General features: G+C 42.4%; 1 protein-coding gene across 1 annotated transcript; it reads left to right on the forward strand.

Moving 5' to 3' along the window:
- The first annotated feature begins 1,383 nt into the window (after positions 1–1,383).
- Positions 1,384–20,309, forward strand: LOC120926162 (vomeronasal type-2 receptor 1-like). Its single transcript, XM_040336085.1, has 5 exons — positions 1,384–1,729; positions 2,321–2,425; positions 11,414–11,429; positions 18,329–18,620; positions 19,614–20,309. The coding sequence occupies exons 1-5, from the start codon at positions 1,384–1,386 to the stop codon at positions 20,307–20,309; spliced, it is 1,455 nt and encodes a 484-aa protein (XP_040192019.1).
- The last annotated feature ends 1,174 nt before the right edge of the window (positions 20,310–21,483 follow it).

Below are 21,483 nucleotides of genomic sequence, written 5' to 3' on the forward strand. Positions count from 1 at the left end.
CTGTCATTTCTGCCATTTTGGCCAAAACAACAGTAACAAATCCCTCCTGAGCAGTGGGAGGCTGCTGAAGGCATGCATGGGCGTCCCGAATGAGGGCCAGTGAGGCGTCACGCACCCTCGTATCCCTCACCTGCCTTCTTGGACGCTGGCGAAGAGGAGGCACCTGACACCTGGTACTTCGCCCAGCCACCTCGTCCAAGCCACTTGGGCCTGCCACCTCGTTCAAGCCACTTGGGCCTGCCACCTCGTCCAAGTTACTTGGGCCTGCAGCCTCCTCCAAGCCACTCACCCTGCCCTCCTCCTGCCTGGCATTTTCCCGATCCTCCTGCTGGCTGGTCTTGTCCTGTGTATGTAAAAAAAGTACAGTTTTACTTTGGTTTTTAAAAATAAGACTCAATTTTCAGCTCCTGACTGTTGCATTCTTTTTTTCACGACTTAGCTAAGCCAATCATTGTGACCCATGTTTTTTTTGGAATCACACACAAATCATTCCTGGCCAATACTGACAAATGATCTGTATAACACTTTTATCTCTACCTTTTTTTTACCTTTAACATCTTAATTTACATCTCTTTAACAACATTTAAACACCACACATTTGCACATTGAAAATACTATACCTGGCTCCAGCTGGGCAAATCCGGATCTTCATCCAGGATGGAAGGCTGCTGAGAGGGCTCATCTGCAGAGGGAGCAGCAGGTTGGCTGGAGGGAAGGCTGGAGGGAAGGCTGGACCTTCTGTTACTTCTGGGGGGAAGGCTAGAAAGTGACTCCCTTACCTCCAGGTGTTCATCCAGGAAGCTCAGTTTACTATAGTACCACAACTTTGGTACATATACCTGCCCTGCTCCAGCTCCAGACCTCATCGAAGCCAAGACCCTGTTGCGTGCCTTCCTGTAGAAGGAATTATCTGAGCAGGAGTTTGATACTCGGTCACGTTAGAAAAGCATTACGCTCAAGTTTACTCATGAATTCAAACGACAAGATTCTTCATGCAAAAAATTACCCCTTTGATGGTCAAAGAACGACATTGCCCACACAACATAGTTTTGGCAAAATGTTCGAGGAAACCACGGTTACGTACAGAATGGCAATAGAAAGGGCCATTTGCATGTCAGATCTTGGCTGACTTAAATCTAAAGTTATGTTTATTGCTTCTTTCTGCTAGGTTAACACCATATCTAGGTGACAAACTCAAATGTTCAAAAACAAGTTACGTACCGTAGTATGACACGATCTTCAAAAGATTGGGAACGCCGCCTTCACTCACGTGGTATCCCTTTATACACGCGCATGCGTGACGCTCCGCCCGTATCCACACCCCTGACGTTCTTTCTCGTGCTTTCACCGCCCCTTCTCTATCGTCTCACCCACATGAACAAGATGGCAGCAGCAGCACCCCAGCCCTCCAACATGCCTGTCCCACAACACGAGAGAGCCCAGAGATCCGCTGGCCCATCCAGGAGAAGGACCTTTAAAGCCACCAACATGAGCTTTATGGAGATGGTGGAGATGGCTCAGATCCTCAGAGAAGAGGATTATGATTGCAAACACGGGCCATATGAACATCCCAACAAATTAAAGGCCCTGATTATGGACAAGGTTGAAAGGCGACTGTACCGAAAGTTTGGGGTCACAAGGTCACGCGAGCAACTCCGTAAGCGATGGTCGGACCTGAAGCTGCGGGAGCCAGAGACCATGAAACTAATCCGAAAAGAAATTAGAAGAAGTAAGTAATTTTGATGTGTAATCCTGTCTTGTGTTTGCTATTTGCGCCATGTGCTTTTTCTTTAAGGTTGTACTGTATGTATTTCATGTTTGTGGGCCCAAATATTTGTCGGAAAAGTCGACGTTCATTTAGAACGACGACTCGTACGACCAAAGATTGTGCCCACAAACATGAAATTTTACAATTTTTTATGGGGGGGGGGGGGTGAGATCCATTGTGGAATTAATGTCAATGTGTTTTTAATACTCAAAATTAAGACAATATACAGGAAAAGGATAGTCTGCTCAGCAGTTGGTGACACATATGGACTCAGTAGCACAATTGTTGGCCACAAAAACGTAAGTATTTAGGGGTTAACACAGAGGTGAGGTCATCCAGTGGATACTTGGTTTGCTTCCATGTTGAAAAATAAACCAAAGGTACAACGAGTTTATTCATCTTTGGCAATGCCTACAATCCTGCGTCCTGCTTAGAGTGGATTTAAAAACCAACAATAGTCCCCGAAATTAGTTGAAGAATGATTCATATTCCTCTTTCAGGCCTACAATCTTTTGAAATAATGTTTAAAACACCTTTTCTTCATTCTTGTAGGGCGACATGAAGCAGAGAACCTGGAAGCACAGATCCAAGGCCCACCCCCGCGGGATGAGTCTGCCACCACATCCGGTAAGAAAGTATCATCTAACCCAGCTTCAGGTAATCTAGATGTAGGTCTGCCTAATTGTAATAAATGCTTTTGTCCCACATTTCAGGAGCTGGTGGTGGCTTGGACACGCAGACTGCCCAGATGATAATTTCAGAAATCTTGGCGTGCAGGGAAGAAGTGGAGGAAATAAATCAGGCCAGCCGAGAAATTGTACAAAGGACAAGGAGGGTGGAAAATAAATTACGCAATCTAATAGATGTTTTGGGTAGAGTTTAAAACTCCAAAAAAAAACATAAAAAAAAAAGATTGGTGCTTTATTGGGGAATAAAAAAAAAACAAAAAAATAAAAAAAAAGATTGGTGCTTTATTGGGGAATAAAAAAAATAAAAAAAAAATAAAAAAAAAAGATTGGTGCTTTATTGAAGAATACAAAAAAACAAAAAAATAAAAAAAAAAACAAGATTGGTGCTTTATTGGGGAATCAAAAAAAAAACAAAACAAATAAAAAACAAGATTGGTGCTTTATTGGGGAATCAAAAAAAAAATAAAAAAACAAGATTGGTGCTTTATTGGGGAATCCAAAAAAAAGAAAAAAAGAAAAAAAAAAGATTGTTGCTTTATTGTGGAATCAAAAAAAAACCAAAAAATAAAAATAAAAAGATTGGTGCTTTATTGGGGAATCCAAAAAAAAAAAAAAAAAAGAAAAAAACAAGATTGTTGCTTTATTGTGGAATAAAAAAAAATGTGATTTTTGGATGTTTATAATCAAAAAAATAACAAAAATGTGATTTTTGGATGTTTATAATAAAAGAAAATACAAAAAAATAACAAAAATTTGATTTTTGGATGTTTATAATAAAAAAAAAATACAAAAAAATAACAAAAATGTGATTCCTGGATGTTTATAATAAAAAAAAATACAAAAAAATAACAAAAATTTGATTTTTGGATGTTTATAATCAAAAAAATAACAATGTGATTTTTGGATGTTTATAATAAAAAAAATACAAAAAAATAACAATAATTTGATTTTTGGATGTTTATAATAGAAAAAAAATACAAAAAAATAACAAAAATGTGATTTTTGGATGTTTATAATCAAAAAAATAACAATGTGATTTTTGGATGTTTATAATAATAAAAAAATACAAAAAAATAACAAAAATTTGATTTTTGGATGTTTATAATAAAAAAAAAAAATTTGATTTTTGGATGTTTGTAATAAAAAAAAAAATATATATATATATATATATATATATATATATATATATATATATATATATATATATATATATATATATATATATATATATTTTTTTTTGGAAACAAAAAGAACCCCAAAAATATACATCTGTGATATTTTGTGTCTAAAAAAGATGATTATGTGAAAAAATAAAGAGATTTTGAAATTGCAAAAAGTGTGTGGGGTTTTGCTTAAAATGCGTCTAAGTTTATGTGTGTTTTGTTTTGGGGTCACCTGGGAAATGTTTGCTAGTTGATAAGGAAAATACACTTGACACTACATGTAGAACAATAGTTACAATTAGTAAACAACTACAAGCAACACAAGCAAGACATAACAAGTTTTTTAAAAAAGATTTGTATTTATTTTTTCTAAAGTAAAAATGACGGCAAATTGCCTTGGGATGGTATGGCCCCCCTACCCATGAAATAGTCCATATAGTTGTCCCTGACTTCACGGGCACTCTGGGGGGGCAGTCCTGTGTGGCCAGGTTCAAGGCCCGGCAAAGTTTCTGCTGGAGACAAAAGTTGTGCCTCGGGCCCAACCAGGGCCATATAATTTGGAGATTGTCTCCGCAAATAATTGTGTAGGATGCAGCATGCAAAAATTATTGTATTCCACTTATATTCCGCCATGTGGAGAGAGGTGAGGAAAAGGCAGAACTGGCTGGCCATGATGCCGAAGGCGTTCTCAACCACTCTGCGGGCTCGGCCCAGCCTGAAATTAAAGACACTCCTCTCTGGGGTGAGGGTGCGCTGAGGGTATGGCCTCATAAGATGGGGTCCCAGGGCAAACGCTTCATCAGCCAGGAAAACAAATGGCAGGCCTTCTACATTCTGGTCATCCGGTGGCAATGACAGATCATCATCCTGAAGGCGAAGCGCAAACACCGTCTGCCTGAAGGCTCCCCCATCCGATATCCGTCCGTTCATCCCGACATCCACAAAAAGGAATTCATACTGTGCTGACACCACCGCCATCAGCACAATACTGTTGAACCCCTTATAATTAAAGAACTGGGATCCTGAACGGGGTGGAGGCACGATGCGGACGTGCTTCCCGTCGATGGCTCCCCCGCAGTTGGGGAAGTTCCAACGGGTCTGGAAGTCCAAAGCCACAGACTGCCACTCCTGTGGTGTGGACGGAAGCTGGGGAAGAAAAAATAAAAAAATTTAGCCACATAACCTTGCAAGCAGATTAGACAAAGACATTATAAGCATTATAACATTTCTGGGAACTAGCATATTATATCTAAATATATTTAGACAATTAGCACATTAAACACCCCCTCTGATGGGCCAGTGCCCAAGTTTGGGGGAGGGCTAGATGAGTTTGGGAGTCCAAAAAAATATATAATTAGGATTATTGGTGAACATAGACTTTACAACACATTTTGGAGGGGAGGGCTAGATGAGTTTGGGAGTCCAAAAATCAAAATTAAAAATTATTGAATATTGGTGAACATAGACTTTACAACACATTTTGGAGGGGGGGGCTAGATGAGTTTGGGAGTCCAAAACTAAAAAAAAAAAAAGATATTTAATATTGGTGAACATAGACTTTACAACACATTTTGGAGGGGAGGGCTAGATGAGTTTGGGAGTCCAAAAATCAAAATTAAAAATTATTGAATATTGGTGAACATAGACTTTACAACACATTTTGGAGGGGGGGGCTAGATGAGTTTGGGAGTCCAAAACTAAAAAAAAAAAAGATATTTAATATTGGTGAACATAGACTTTACAACACATTTTGGAGGGGAGGGGGGGAGCATTACAATGGATATAACACAATACATTGGGAAGTGACTAGACTAGGTAGGTTGGGGCCCAGAATAGCATGCTGGGGAGGTAAGTGATGGGAAATATGCATGTAGGCCAAAAAAGGGGCATCAATAAAGTTTACAGCATGCATGGGGGCAAATGGGACATTCACAGCATATGCCAGACATGGTAATTAGGGAAGGAGGAGATAACTACAAGACATTAGCATACATTATAGACATAAAATGAGATATTAAAGGAGAAAACTTACCCTCATATATTCCTCCTGCAGAACCTGGATGATGGCAGAGCAGGTGTCAGGAATGATGAGGCCCAGAGCCTGGGGGGAGATGCCCGTCGAGAACTTTAAGTCCTGAAGGCTTCTCCCAGTTGCCAGATAACGGAGGGTGGCAACTAGCCTCTGCTCAGCACTGATGGCTTCCCGCATAACGGTGTCCTGCCTGGTAATATAGGGGGACACCAAAGCCAACAGGTGCTGAAAGACGGGATCAGACATCCTCAGGAAATTCCTGTAATCAACAGGATTATTTTCCTGAAGCTCCCGCAGCAAAGGCATGTGAGAGAATTGGTTCCTACGGAGAAACCAATTCTTGGTCCATGAACGCGTCCTCCTCCTGTTCATGAACTCCTCATCGTCTAGGTCATAAACAAACAGACCTACACACATAAGATGCTGAGCACTAAGTCGGCGACGACGAGGTGCCTGCAACATGGCTACAAGGCTAGGAACGAACGACAAATCAGAATTGCACTAAACAGACCGCAGTGAAGAACAGCAAGACCTATGAAGAACGACCTGACAATCAAAAACACGGGGACAGGACCGCAATGTAAAACAATACGACCTGACCGCACGTCCCGATTGCCTAGATACGATTCCACAAGTACAAACTGAACGGCAGAGATCAATCTGAAAGCACAAAGACTGAAAAGCACGAATCGTCACTCACCAAACTTTTACTAACACGCGTAAACACGGAATCAGCAAAAGGAGCCCCAAGGGTGGCGCCAAAAAAATCAAACCTCCCCTTTATAGTCGCGTCATACGTGGTGAGCGTCACCGCGCTGGAGAACGACCAAATTGTTGTCTGTTACGTGTGTACGCAAAGCAAGCCTGTCGAGCTTCTCGACAAGTCCAACAAGGAACTCGACGAGGAACTCGATGTGTTTGGCACGTCGAGTTCCTCGGCCGTGTGTACGAGGCCTCAGTGTTTGTCAGAATTGTTAGGGACAGCTGACAATTCTGTGTAGGGAGAATTTTTTTACAATGGTTGTTACAATGGTTTTTGTTCGTTTTTTTTCCTCAAAAATAAATACAGAATATAAGAAAACAATGTCAATATCTGTTATACATTTGAACATATGTCAGATATTCATTTGAGCGGTTATATTAACCGCTTCATTCCTAGACCATTTCACTGGCCAAAGACCAGGCCACTTTTTGCGATTCGGCACTGCGTCACTTTAACTGAGAATTGTGTGGTCGTGAAAAGCTGTACACAAACAAAAATGTATGTCCTTTTTTCCCCACAAATAGAGCTTTCTTTTGGTGGTATTTGATCACCTCTGCAGTTTTTATTTTTTGTGGTATAAACAAAAATAGAGCGACAATTTTGAAAAAAAAGCAATATTTTTTTACTTTTTGCTATAATAAATATCCCCAAAAAATATATATATATTTTTTCCCTCAGTTTAGGCCGATACGTATTCTTCTACATATTGTTAGTAAAAAAAAATTGCAATAAGCTTTTATTGATTGGTTTGCGCAAAAGTTATAACATCTACAAAATAGGGGATAGTTTTATGGCATTCTTATTAATATGTTTTTTTTTTTTTTTTTACTAGTAATGGTGGCGATACACAATTTTTATTTTGAATGCGACATTATGGCGGACACATCGGACACTTTTGACAAATTTTTGGGGGCATTGACATTTTTACAGCGATCAGTGCTATAAAAATGCATTGATCACTGTAAAAATTACACTGGCAGTGAAGGGGTTAACCACTAGGTGGCGCTGGAGGGGTTAAGTTAGTACTACGGAGTGATTCTTACTGTTAGGGGGTGTAGCTACGAGTGACACGTCACTAATGACCGTTCCTGATCACGGGGTAACAGCCATCAGTGACATGTCACTAGGCAGAATAGGGGAATACCTTGTTAACAAAGGCATCCCCCTGTTCTGCCTTTTCCAACCGCAATCGCGGTCCTCCTGGGAACATTAAGTTCCCAGGACCCGCGAGCACACTGTCAAGGCACACGGTGGCCACGTCCCCGGCGGCGCTCGCTAGGTGCAAAATTTAAAGGCACGTACCGGTACGCCCATTTGACTGCTCGTGCCATTGTGTGGACGTACATCTTCGTGCGGCGGCCGGCAAGTGGTTTGCATAACTCAGGTTGCATCTAAATAAGAAAAGTGAGTAAGTATTAGTGTTAAACGATCTGTATGAGTGTTATCCCCATACCCAGACACCCCATCAATCTAAGTCGGGAGTTTGGGGGGAACATGGCCAACCTTAATTTTAGTTTCATTAGATCTTTATTGTAAGATTATTGTAAAATTGATCATAGTGCCAATGGTTTCATGAAATAACCCAATTATATTAATGTTAGAAGAGGCAAGTAGGGTGTCGGATATGGTTGGGAGGTCAATAGGGTCCAAGAATAATCAGAGTGAGTCTGAATTTAAAGGAAAAGAGGTGGGGGTGTCACACAGATTATATAGTGTAGAACTCACAAAATTGGTCTGCGATTTTGAAGGGATTAAAGATTCTCTGGGTGTTATTAGTCGTTAAAAAGGATATCTTAGATGCTGCTATTCTGTGTTTATGTTGTTTTTCTAAGAATGTTTGTTGTGTAATGTATAAAAGGCAAGACAGAGTTGTTTTATGTAGTATTCAAAAGGACCGATGAAAAAATGCGGAAAGTTGAGATCTTAGGGCCAGATTCACAAAGCAGATGCGCCGACTTAACTCGAGATGCGCGGCGTAATTGAAATTTGCGCCGCGCGTATTTTTGCACCTGATCCTCAAAACGAGATACGCCTGAAATCCTGGTTTTTCCGTCCTACCTAAAATAATTACACCGGCTCTTCTTCGCACGCAAAATACGCTAGACACGCCGCTGTTTTGATAGGCAAAGATGCAAATGAGGGAGATAAGGCGATCCACAAAATTAAGTGTGTGCGGCATAGATTACGCCCTGTGAGCTTCTGTTAGTTTCATGGTGTAAAATTACACTTTATAAAAGGTGCCCTAATTTTACACCAGCCGTGTAAAGGTCAGCTAAAGCAACACCATTAAGGAAGAGCTGAGCACACACACTTGCAGGACAACAATCTGTATGCCAACATGCCAGGGGCATCCATGCTCATAACTATACTAGTGACTTCAGTAACCAAGGGTACCCCCTCTTCTGAGGGAACAGCAGTCAGGAGACGCCTCACAGAATGCATCTTTGCACAGTAAACACACACATTAATCATGTCACAATGAGAATGCATGAATGCACACCACTGTGGTCCCTAGCACAGACACATCACATGCACATCTAATTGGATTAGATCCAAGTACCCCCCAATGGTACTTGGGAGCAGTAACGCCCCGCCACGGCTCCAATTATGTCACTGTGCATTCATACACCATTCACATGGACCTGGGATCATTTCTCCATGGACCTGGGGATCCCTACTCCACCAAAACTGAGGGTGACACCCTTATTTAATCTGGAATGCCACCCCCACATTCACACATCATTCACACACATAAAACAAATCATAAGTACAGTATAATAAAAAAAAAAAAAAGCACCCCCACAAATTAACGGACGTAAGCTACGCCTGGGCCGCCCACGGGCACGGCCACGGCCAACCAGAGGAGCCTCCTGGGGGGGGTGAGCAGGGGAAGGAGGATCATCCTGGGGGAGTGGGTGAGCAGGGGAAGGAGGAGCCTCCCCTGGTGACTGTCCTCTTGCTGGCCTGCCCTCCAAGGCCACTGCTATCCTGGTCAGACTGAGATTGAGGGCAGCCGTATTGGCCTGGACAGCCCAGGTATTGTCCTGGACAGCCTGGGTCAGGGCACTCACCTCCTGGGCCACGCCTGTTGTGGTGGTCTGCAGGTCACAAAGGCATGTGATGACCGCCAAGGAGTTTGTGGCCACATCAGAGAGTGACTCCTTAATTGTACCCAGGCTGGCCTCCATCTGGCTCAGAGTCTGTTTGATCTGAGCCAGATTGCGGGTCTGCCGGGCATTGTCCCTCTGCAGATTGGCCGGCAGACGCTCGGCCACCCCCCCTGGTCTCATGGGTCGCCATCCTGCCTGCCGCTGAGGCTTGTGGCCTGGGAGGAGGGGAGAGAGAGACCCTTGTTGGTTGAGGCCTGTTGGGGGAGGAGTGGGAGGGGCTACCCCTGATGGTGGCCTGACTGCTGCCAGCCTCAGGGGTAGCCTCAAGGGTCAACAAATCCGAGGCCAAAAGGACTTGCCTGGCAATCTCCAAATCTTCATCCTCAGCCTCCCCCCTCATCCTCCTCCCCCTCAACCTCCTCATGAGGGGAGGTGTGGCCACTCCCCTCCCCTGGGGACTCCTGCCATTCTTGGGACTCTTCTGCAGCCTGTTGTCCAGGGGATGGTGCAGCAGCCTGGCCTGATGGCCCAGCAACCTCCTGGCCTGATGGCGCAGCAACCTCCTGGCCATCTGTGGAGGACACAAAACAATCACAGGTTGGAGGATCCACACACTTGGCACATCTTCCCTTCCCCCACCCACACATGCTAATCACCAGATAGAAAAACCCCAAACTTACCTGTCCTCACAGGAGAATCAGATTGATAGCCAGGCAGGCCCACCACCTGCTGTGGGTGGAAACACCGGGCCACTGCCCATTCCTCCTCACTCAGCCTGACGGGGCAGGCTGGGCCTCCTCCAGTGCCCGTGGCATGGGCATTGATCTTGGCCATCTTGTCACGAACCAGGCTCTTAAGATCGTTTATCTTCTTTTGTATGCCACTGGTGGTCCTCGTCTCCCCCCCCCCGCCGCATTGATCTGATCCGTAATTTTTTGTATGAGCTCCCTCTTCCTGGCCGGGGTGGTGTTCTGGCTCTCAGGGCCATGTAAATAATGCCCATATCGGGTGATGGCCCGAGCAAGAATCTGCTTCTCTGTTGTAGAAAAATTAAGCTTCCTGCGCTTCGGTGCCATAACAGCCACCACTCAGCACCAACAAAAAACAAACACAACAAACAAACACAAATACTCACACAACAAACAAACAAAAATACTCACACAACAAACAAACAAAAATACTCACACAACAAACAAACACAAAAATCAAACCACACAAGCAGACAGCTAATTCTAAAACAAACTCCGAAAAAACAAACAGAAAATACACTCAGAAAAAAAACAATCAAAAAAACAAACAGAAAATACAATAAAAAAAAACACACAACTACTACACTCTACTACTCCTCCAAATCTTTTAACTAACACTAAACTCACCAACACACACCAACAGACGACAGAGCAGAAGCAACTTGCTCTAGGAAGGGGAACACAGGAATGTACTTTTGCAAGGGAAGTGTGTTTGTCTGGGGCTATTTATACGCAGGGTGATTCTAAAACTAAGTACGCTTGGCCTTTTTCCTATCTCACTGATTGCGCCGCGCCAAGTTCTGCACATGCCCAGTGAGGTGCAGATTTGTGCGCGCATGCGCAGTACGGCCGGCCCTTCATTCGCATGGGGTCACGGCTCATTACAATGGAGCACGCCCACTTCCTTCCCACTTGCAATAACCTCGCCTTACGCCTCGGGATTTAAGTTACGCTTGCGCAATTTGGGGCGCAAATGCGCTGTGGATACGGCACTTACGACACAAAATTAAGGCGCCGTAACTTAAATGACATACGTTTTGAGTAACTTAATTTGCGCCGCTGTTTGTGAATCTGGCCCTTAAGTCTTTTAGTTTGTCAATTGTAGAGGGATTAATGTTTTGATTATTTTGGGATTCTAGGAGACATATTTGGAAGGTGAGTTGAGTGATGGACTTTAAGCGTTGGCATTTCTTGTGGGCTGAGAGTTTGAGAAATATGCCTCTCATAAAGGCTTTACAGCTATTTCATAGGGTACAGGGACTGTGCCAGATTGATCATAAAGATGTTTTCAAGAGCAGAGTCAATCTGTTTTTGCAGAGTCAATCTGTTTTTGGTACTTGATTAGTGAGAAGGTAGGAGTTAAGTCTCAATGGAGAGAAGGTGATGTTTTTTGTGGAAATAGAAAGTTCCAGGGTTTCTGTATAGGGGCATGGTCGGACCAAGTGATTCATCCGATGGAGGTTGAGGATACTCTTTGTAGATTAAATCTGTCGACCAAAAGTAGATCGAACCAGGAATTTAATACAGAAGAGTAGAAAGTGAAATCTTTCTTGTTGCCATGCATACATTGTCACAGATCGAAAAGACCCTCCTGGGATATTAGAGAGTGTAGAGAAGCAGTTGGTCTACAAAAAAGCATTTTTGGTGTGTGTTGGGTGCGTATAGGTTCACTAAGTTTATTCAAAAGATGTTAATTGTAGCTGTGAGGATGAGAACTCGACCATTAGGATCAACATCTAAGAGCCGGTTCACACAGGGGCGACCTGGGATCCGACTTGAAGTCTCCCAAGTCATCCCAAGTCGCGCGGTTGAGAAAATAAATGGAAGTGAATGGAGCCATCTTAATACACGCTACTGAAGTCGCTCCGACTTCAGAAAAGGTTCATGTACTACTTCAATCCGACTTGTAGGCAACTTGTACCCATTGATTTCAATGGAAGTTGCCTCAGAAGTCAGATCACTGTCTTAACTGAAGCAACAATACAGAAAGATAACATACATTTCTCAGGCAAACAACTCCCTCCTTCTCCCTCCCACAGAGCTGATTGTTGTTTGATTGGCCACTGGAAGGCCTCCTGTCCTGGAGGCGACTTGAAGTTGCCTGGTACTGTCCTGGACTCAACTTGAAGTTGCCTTGTAAGTTGTCTGATGATTCATACTCAAGTCTTGTCCAAGTTGCCTCCCAAAGTCGTGCTAGAAGTTGTGTTGCCCCTGTGTGAACCAGCTCTAAGGAGTGGAGGGTAAAAGATACACGGACAGCTAGATAGTCACGTACAGCTATCATAATTCATATTCGTTTGGAGTCTGCATTGGCAAACAAAATATGGAGGAATTTTGGATAGGAGAATTTATGTGGTTTAGAAGCCATAAAATGTGTCTCTTGGATGCCGACTATGTCACATTTAGCTAAGAGTGCTTCTTTCCACAAAAGTGATCTTTTAAAGGGACTATTAAGCCCTTTTGCATTCAAAGATAATACTTTAAACTACATGAGTATGAGGGGTTATAAGCGTATCAAATGTTATTATTAGCAATGAGTAAGAAATTGCCCTCTGTGATACTACTAGGTTCATGGAGATTACTATACCAGATGTTACAGTATAGAGAACATGTTACAGCAAAATAACAATACCAGCTCAAAGGAAGGAGGGAATAGACAGAGGAAGACGATGGGTGAGATAGTAGGTTATAAAAGTAGAAATTCAGAACTGTGTGAATAGCACAGCAATACACCGAGGTGGAAGACAGCAAGTATTAAACCAGACAGTAAGAACACATATCAAACATCAGGTGGTTTGAAACATTAGGGAAACAACTTTGTTAACTGTGCAGCCTATAGAGATCATTCAGAATGTCAGGATTGGGTGTTGTCCGCTCGTTGCCATGCATCTCATATGCATTGTGGGAATGTGGGGTTAGATGGGGTAGCAAGTTGTGGTGGGGATAGGCCCCAATTCTGAAGCTGTGCTAGGTCTTGTTTGAGGTAGTAAATGGTTACAGCTTTATCTTGGTGGGTGACAATAAGTTTGGTTGGAAATCCCCATTTGTATATGATGTGTTGCTCTCTCAAGGCAGGTGTGATAGGTGCAAGTTCTTGGCATTTTTTGGGCCATGGCAGCAGACATGTCTCCATAGAGTGCTAGAGCTGCATATGGCTCTGGGAATGCCAACATATTTTGCCAGATAGGAGAATGAATTCCTTAGATTGGAAGAAGTGGAGTCTTGCCGATACATCACAAGGTTTTTCTGCTGGTATATGCACAGGTTTTAAAATCCTGTGTGCCCAGTCGATTGTGAGATCCAGGGTGGTCAGTGAGGGGGGAAGTATTTTAAAGAATTGTTGCAGGTAGGGGGTAGGCTCTGCAGGTATGATGGTTTCAGGGTTTCAGGTTGTTCCTGCGAGAGCGATCCTCAAAATCTGCCTTTTTTGTGGTGATGTGTTGTAGCTCTTCAGCTTGATGTTGGTGAGCATCAAACAATTCATTGTATGCGGTGATATATTTACTCAGTTGGTGTTTCAGGGTATCTGTGTGTTCCCCTAGTCCATCAATTTGAGATTGTAAGCGAAAATGAAGGATTTATTGATATATTTTCTAAGATCTTTTTGTAGGAGAGGAGCATATGTTTTAGCATGCTTTCAGAAACAGGGTTATCAGTGGTTGGCAAGGCAGAAAGGGTGGCTGTTTGATGTTGGCCACAGTTATGGTCTCCATCATCATCCGATGCCTGCTGATAAGTGAGGTGTTTTTGCTTACTGGGCCCTGGTAAAATGGTGAGGAGTGTGGAAAATATGGTGCCCGCTTAATGCTGTCTCTGGGTCTGTTTCCCTTTGGAGCAGAGCAGTCCATATCCTCTGTTGCTGCTCTAAGAGAGACAGTGCGTGAGGCTGGGAGCGCCAGACTGTGCACATTACAGTGCGCAGCCAAGCTCCACCTCCATAGGGAGAGCTTTTTTATTTTGCCATTGGTACATCCTTTGACCTCTGCAGCATGTAGACCTTGCCTTGTCCCACTACACAATGTAATATCAAATAAAAAAAAGCAGGTCTACAATACCATGTGCTGAATCTCAAATTTATTGTCAAAGTAGAAGGCACAAAAAGTCAGACATCAATATGGAGACCTTGGCTCGCCTTACATGAAATGGTTTCTATAGTGATTTTAAATGGTCAAATACTCATTAGGAATTAGGAATCTGCACAGCAAACAGCAATGTAAAATTGTCCAGCAGCAGGATAGTTTTAATCTGGGATAATAGGTCTAACTGGTGTATGCCTAACTTTTATCTTATCAGTTGGGATAGGGGGTTTGGTGAATGATGGGTGGTGGTTTAGGGCACAATGTTCTTGCACTTAGTCTTTCAAATGATCCAGTGGCATACTTTAAACAAATAGCAGCTTAACAGTAACATGACAATGTTCTGAAATCTTCACTGCCATGGGGGACATGTACAGATGAAATAATAAAAATAAAATATTAATCTCTCTCTCTACAAAGAATTGTCAGTTGTCCCTAACAACACTGATAATAAAGCTGCTGTGACCTCACCCATCCATCGATACGATAGGTCATCCATTCCTTCATCCATTCCTTGTGCACTGCATTAGAGGTTGTTCTCTATTTTGGTGGAGAACCTGAAAACTTTTCAGCCAAAATTCACAAACTTTACAAATCCTAGAGATTCACCACAAATCTATGGTAACTGTTGAACCTTATCCCTGCACCTGTATTTATACAGTATATTATTATTATTTATAATAATAATAATAATAATAATAATAATAATAATAATAATAATAATATACATGGCTTTCTTGGCCATCAAACTTCAATTTTTTACTGTTTCATGTATAATATATCATAATGGTAATTTTATAACCTTCACTTTCTACGGTGCTGACAAAGATGGATTTTGTGTAATTTAGGTTTGGCTTTTTTTCCTGCTCTATAAGCAGATTCATATTTCAGTCTATCAGTAATAAATAACAGAATTATTCTTTATAAACCTGACACTCTCACAGCCTTCAGCTGAGCCATGAAGTCAGTGTCAGGATCCTGGGCTGCTGTCAGTGATGATAAGGTTGGGAAAAGAACTCATTGGAGTCTATCAGAGACTCGGCCATGTTGTCTTCAGATATCTACTTATAATATTGTGGTTGTTGTCTTTGTGTGTGACCCTCTGCACATCTGACACCCAGAACTCTGCTCACCGCTGTGATATGACTATGAGGAATTATACATTTGAGTACAAGTATTCTCAGGATGGAGACATAATTATAGGAGGGATATTCTCTGTACATTCTGTAGTGATACGGTGGAATGAGGAAGGAAGTCTTATTAAAAATCTCATGTGTGCAGCGTAAGTGACTCCATATCTTTTTTCTCTTTTGAATAGAGTGAGGAAGGATAAATAATCTCTGTCAGGTTTTTACTGCTATCTGGGGCTCCATAAAACAGATTCCCCTCACTTCCTGTCCTGCAGATAACATTCTACCATAGAAAGTGAGGGAATCTCTCCAATATCAGCACATAAATAAACACAATGTTTAGTAAAGTCCTGGAAGGCTGGAATCCATGTCAGTCTTGAATTTCTGTTCTTATTGCAGATTTTTCCTCTCCTCCTGTCTGGTAAAACTGTTCTCTGCAGGACAGGAAGTGAGGGGAAATCTCTCTAATGGAGCCCTGGACAGTGTCTGTCCAAAGGAAAAGAAGGTTTTTGGTTGGACGTGAATTTTAAGGCATCACCATAACATTATATAGCATTTCTGTTTCTGATGGCCGGAATTGCATTTACCTTTTCACCAGCATTCACAATTTTAAGGTTTTACATGTTGGGTTTCTATTTACTAGGATCAACTTCATATTTTATGATTTACAAAAAAGTTGGGTAATGCATCTCATTTGTGTGCAGTAAAATTATATATATATACAAACAACGCAGTCACAGAACAATTCCCATCGATCTGTTCTTGTTGTGGACTGACAATACCGTTCTATTTGTTAAATGAAATAACAAGGAATGGAGTCAGCCCTGCCAAGTTTCTTTTGTTAAACAAAGAATAACAGATATATGTATTTGTTATCCCGCACTGTCTCCTTCAATGACAAAATATATTCGTGTGACAGCTGAACAACCAAAATATTGTGTCCCCACAACTGAAAAGTGAAAAAGATACTATGTGTTGGCTGCGCTTATCAAAATGAAAAACCCAATCCTGCATAAGTGACATCAATACACATTACTTCAGAGTGTAACAAGAAAACTTATAGGGGCAGATCCACATAGATCTGCACCCGCGCAGCGTATCAGAGATACCTTACCTGGCTTTAAATCGAATCCTGGAAGAATTTGCGCCGTAAGTTACGGTGGCGTAGTGTATCTCTGGCGGCGGAATTCAAATCGGCGATTAGGGGGTGTGATTCATTTAAATGAAGCGCGTCCCCGCACCGAATGAACTGCGCATGCTCCGTTTCTAAATTTCCCGCCGTGCATTGCGCTAAATGACGACGCAACTACGTCATTTTATTTAACTTAGACGTGAATTACGTCCATCACGATTCCAAAATAAACGCGGGAACGACGGCCATACTTAACATGGCAGGTCTAACTATACGCGATGAAATACCAGCTTTAACTATACGCCAGAAAAAGCCGACCGCTCGTACGTTCGTGGATCGTCGGAAATAGCTAATTTGCATACCCGACGCGGAAAACGTCATGAACGCCACCCAGCGGACGCCGAATTATTGCATCTTAGATCCGAAGGTGTATGAGGACTTACACCTGTCGGATCTAACCCAGATGCTGTTGTATCTTGGTTTGAGGATTCAAACCAAAGATACGACGCGGGTAATTTTAAAGTACGCCGGCGTATCAATAGATACGCCGGCGTACTCTCTCTGTGGATCTGCCCCATAGTTTGTAGTACATTTTCTTACACAAGTTGCTCCTTAAATATGATCCTCTGTAACCTTCACCCTACGTGGGTTCAAAACAGCATGCATGTGAGTCAATCCCCGACACCGATTCACCACTGCGATCACCTCAATAATAGACCTGTGTAGGTCCGATCTCATCTTCCCCAATTTGGGTATAATCCGGGCTGCTGAGACATCTGATCTGTCCTTCGCCTCCTTTCCCCTCTCTGAGTTAGGCTAGAGGTTTTATGTGAGCTGTGTGGAGTAACTTATTTTTTCATCAGTTTCCGCTCGATCAAAGCAAACAATCTCCCATAGTGAAGTATTTAAAAACACAGAATTTATTGAAAGTATCCACTTACATCTAAGATACAAACTGTGCATTCAATCTCTATCTCCAGCGCGGTTGTGGGTCCTGTGTGCTGCCTGCGCTCTGCCCAACACGTATCGTCACTACCACGTGACTTCCTCAGGGGTCAAAGGTCAGGTGACCAGGCATATGGGCTTTAAAAAGCTGTCACCCAACACCTGACCTTTGACCCCTGGGGAAGTCACCATCTATGGGGTTTTTACATTGGATCATGTTGGTCATTTTTGCTTTTCCAATGAACATGTTATGTGACCTCTCCTGAAGAAGTGGAGTTGATCCACAAAACACATCAAGCTTTTGGGATGCAGTCATGTCCCTAACATCCAGTTCCTTTTTTCACCTTAATACAACAATTTAGTTTTTCCAATTGATCTTATGATATCTGATATTTATGGTTTACATTACTGGGTACTGCAAAATTTCACCATATGATCCATGCCCATATATGATTACACCAGAACTACATTTATGTGCCACTATTTGACCTGTCTGTACATATATGAATTGTTTGTATGTCATTTTGTGATATATATATATATATACATGTTTTACTATCTAGTTATGTATCAATTGCTACATATCATGTCATGTTTTAATGAAAATAAACATGTTTACATTTTTTCAAGTTGCTGGTCCTATGAATTAATACACACGGCCACCAATCCCACCATAGATCTCTAGTTGAAATGTGTTATAAATTTTGAAAAAATAATTTCTGCTTGAATCCTTGTCCTGTAGACCAATGCAAAACTCTCCATTTTCTGCAGGGTTTTCCAGAGAGAATACAGACATCTCCTGGCTTTTATATTTGCTATTGATGAGATAAACCGCCGTCCAGATATTCTTCCCAACATAACTCTGGGATACCATGTGTATGATTCTTGTGGACATGTGAATAAAGCTATAAAAGACGTTCTACAGATATTGTCTGGACATACAAAGGAAGCTCCAAATTATTCCTGTATGGAGCGGGGTGCCCTGGCTGGTTTCATTGGAGATCTCAATTCTGACACCACTCTCCAAATGGCCCAGCTGCTGAATCTATATGGTTACACCCAGGTAAGAAAAGAAGAATTTACTATATTATGTAACGTCAGGACAGCGAATCGTCTTATGGTGAGGTGGGTCAAAAGGGTACAAATAATCCTTGTGACAAACCGTTGTAAAGTATAATATTGTTCTAAAAAAAGAAGGTAGTACTGTAAAGGAAATGGCCAATGGTTGAGTCCAATCTTTGGCTTGTATGGCATTTGTTCAAATGCCTGAACTTTTCCCCCTTTCAGTCCTCTGATGATCATACCCTATATTACCAAAAGTATTATGATGCCTGCCTTTACACTTACTTTAATGGCATCCCAGCCTTAGGAGTGTGTCTATGGGAATGTTTGACCATTCTTCCAGAAGCGCATTTGTGAGGTCAGGCCATGGTGTTGGACGAGAAGGCATAGCTCACAGTCTGCACTCTAATTCATCCCAAAGGTGTTCTTTCAGGTTGAGGTCAGAACTTATCCATGTCTTTATGGACTTTACTTTGTGCACTGGTGTGTAGTTATGTTGGAACAGGAAGGGACCATCCCCAAACTGTTCCCACAAAGTTGGGAGCATGAAATTATCCAAAATGTCTTAGTATGCTGACCCCTTAGGAGTTCCCTTTACTGGATCTAAGCCCAACCTCTGAAAAACCACCCAACACTATAATCCCCCTCCACCGAATGATCTGGAGCAGTCCACAAAGCAAGGTCCATAAAGACATGCATGAGTGTGTTTGGGGTGGAGGAACTTGACTGGCCTGCACAGAGTACTGACCTCAACCCAATAGAACACCTTTGAAATTAATTAGAGCTGAGACTGTGAGCCGGGTCTTCTTGTTCAACATAAGTGCCTGACCTCTCTAATGCACTTCTGGAAAAATTGTCAAACATTCCCATAGACACACTCCTAAACCTTGTGGACAGACTTCCCAGAAGAGGTTAAGCTGTTAATGTTTTCTTCTGTCTATTTGGATATTAAGAGTTCCACATTATTTATACAGACAGTTTTCTTTCTTTCTAGATTAGTTATGGAGCCAGAGATACTTTGCTGAGTGATAGAAAGATGTATCCAAACTTTTTCCGGACAGTTCCGGATGATGAGATGCAATATGTGGCCATAGCAAAGTTACTGGAAAGGTTGAAGTGGAACTGGGTCGGGATCCTTACATCTGATGATGAATACGGAGAGAGGGAGATCCGACAACTCAGCAAACATTTATCTAATCATGGAATTTGTATTGAATTCAAGATTCTGGTGTCTTTAAAGAATTATGATACAATTCATCCAGAGCTGCGGACCTCAACCACGGAAGTTCTTATTATTTGTGGCTCAGCTAGTATGACTTATTACAAGTTTTTGGATAATAATGTCCCTTATTACACGAAGAAAACATTTATTCTACCAGATTCTTGGTCAATGAGTGAAATGTTTTTTGTTCTCAGTAACTGCAGCTTGGCGTTTACATTCCCCTATTTCTATATAAAGGGATTGCTGGAATATTTTTATAGAATTTATCCATCCAGCCGCCCAAATGACCCCCTGATGGAGGATATTCTCATATTTGAATATGGATGCTTTTCAAAAGACCAAATGAAAAATTTCCTTATTCCACTCACATTTAGCTATCCTCTTAGAGAATGCGATCCTATAGAGTGTATATTGCAGTCTACATTTTGGCTCAAGCATTACATGACATGGATTTATCTTTTAAATTAAATAACAAAAAATCTGAAATAAATCCACACACACTAAAGTATAAGGTGAGAGCGTCCAATCAAAGTTTACTTGTATCTTTTTATACTCGGTCAGTTCAGTACTGGAACATAATGGGGCTGATTTACTATGAACAATGTGCTGCGCCGCTTCATGGCTCAATTGGTGCCCCGGATAAATCATTAATTGAGCATGTGAACTGGCGCAGCAGCGGGCGCAAAGCAAAAATAAATATGTAAACGGTAGAAGCCGCGGAACACCCTTTAGAAGTCTATGGGAGAAATCAAAAGTGTTAATTTTAAAGTTTAATATGCAAGCTTTTGTCATAAACAGTGTTTGAGGACCTGGGTCCTGCCCCAGGGGACATGTATCAATGCAATTTTTTTTATTTTTATTAAAACAGACGTTTTTTCGGGAGCAGTGAATTTAATAGTGCTTAAAGTGAAACAATAAAAGTGAAATATTCCTTTTAATTTCGTACCTAGAGGGTGTATAATATGCCTGTAAATTAGCGCTTGTTTCCTGTGCTTAGAAATGCCCCTGCACAAAATGACATTCTGAAGGAAAAAAAGTCTTTAAAATCACTCGAGGCTATATTGAATTGTCGGCTCCTGGACGTACTCCAGCAAGGCTCCACAAACCCAGGCCTAATCTCCTGCCATCCGTGACGGGAGGCTGCTCCAGCCTTTTAAAAAATAATTTCCCTGGCTCCTGAACCTCTCCTGGACAGGTACATACCTGTATGGTGACCCCTGGACGGCTGCCTGCCTAAAAATTCGTCCTGCTGCCGGATCAGCCCACGGACGAGCCGCCGCCATCTTGGGGCCTGCGAAGCATCCACAGGCATCGGGCTCGAGTATCGCGGCTGCGATACGATCGGGGCTCACCAGCGGGCGCATCGGCACCTCAGTACCATCTCCGCATCTCTCCCTTGGTCCCCGGAGCCCTCTAACCTATTGCTCGCTGTCCGCGAGCGCCGCTATTCTCCCCGTCCGGGCACCTGAGCTGGGAAAGGCCGCGGCTTCGGCCTAGTCCTGGAAGCGGCGGCCATCTTACTTCATCCGACGACGGATCCGGAGCTTTTCCTCGGCCTCCCTGCTACTGGGACCTCTGGCTACCACCTCCAGTACCTCTGGACACCTTTGCTGTGCCTCCTAGACCCTGCACCTCTGTCCAG

The sequence above is a fragment of the Rana temporaria genome, chromosome 1, assembly GCF_905171775.1.
Source record: "Rana temporaria chromosome 1, aRanTem1.1, whole genome shotgun sequence".
Taxonomy (NCBI): Eukaryota; Metazoa; Chordata; class Amphibia; order Anura; family Ranidae; genus Rana; species Rana temporaria.

Excerpts from the sequence above, each read along its gene's own strand:
- LOC120926162 (XM_040336085.1), top strand. The coding sequence starts at position 1,384 with ATGGCAGCAGCAGCACCCCAGCCCTCCAACATGCCTGTCCCACAACAC. Across the intron at positions 1,730-2,320 it reads CCGAAAAGAAATTAGAAGAA|GGCGACATGAAGCAGAGAAC; the intron begins GTAAGTAATTTT and ends TCATTCTTGTAG. Across the intron at positions 18,621-19,613 it reads ATCTATATGGTTACACCCAG|ATTAGTTATGGAGCCAGAGA; the intron begins GTAAGAAAAGAA and ends CTTTCTTTCTAG.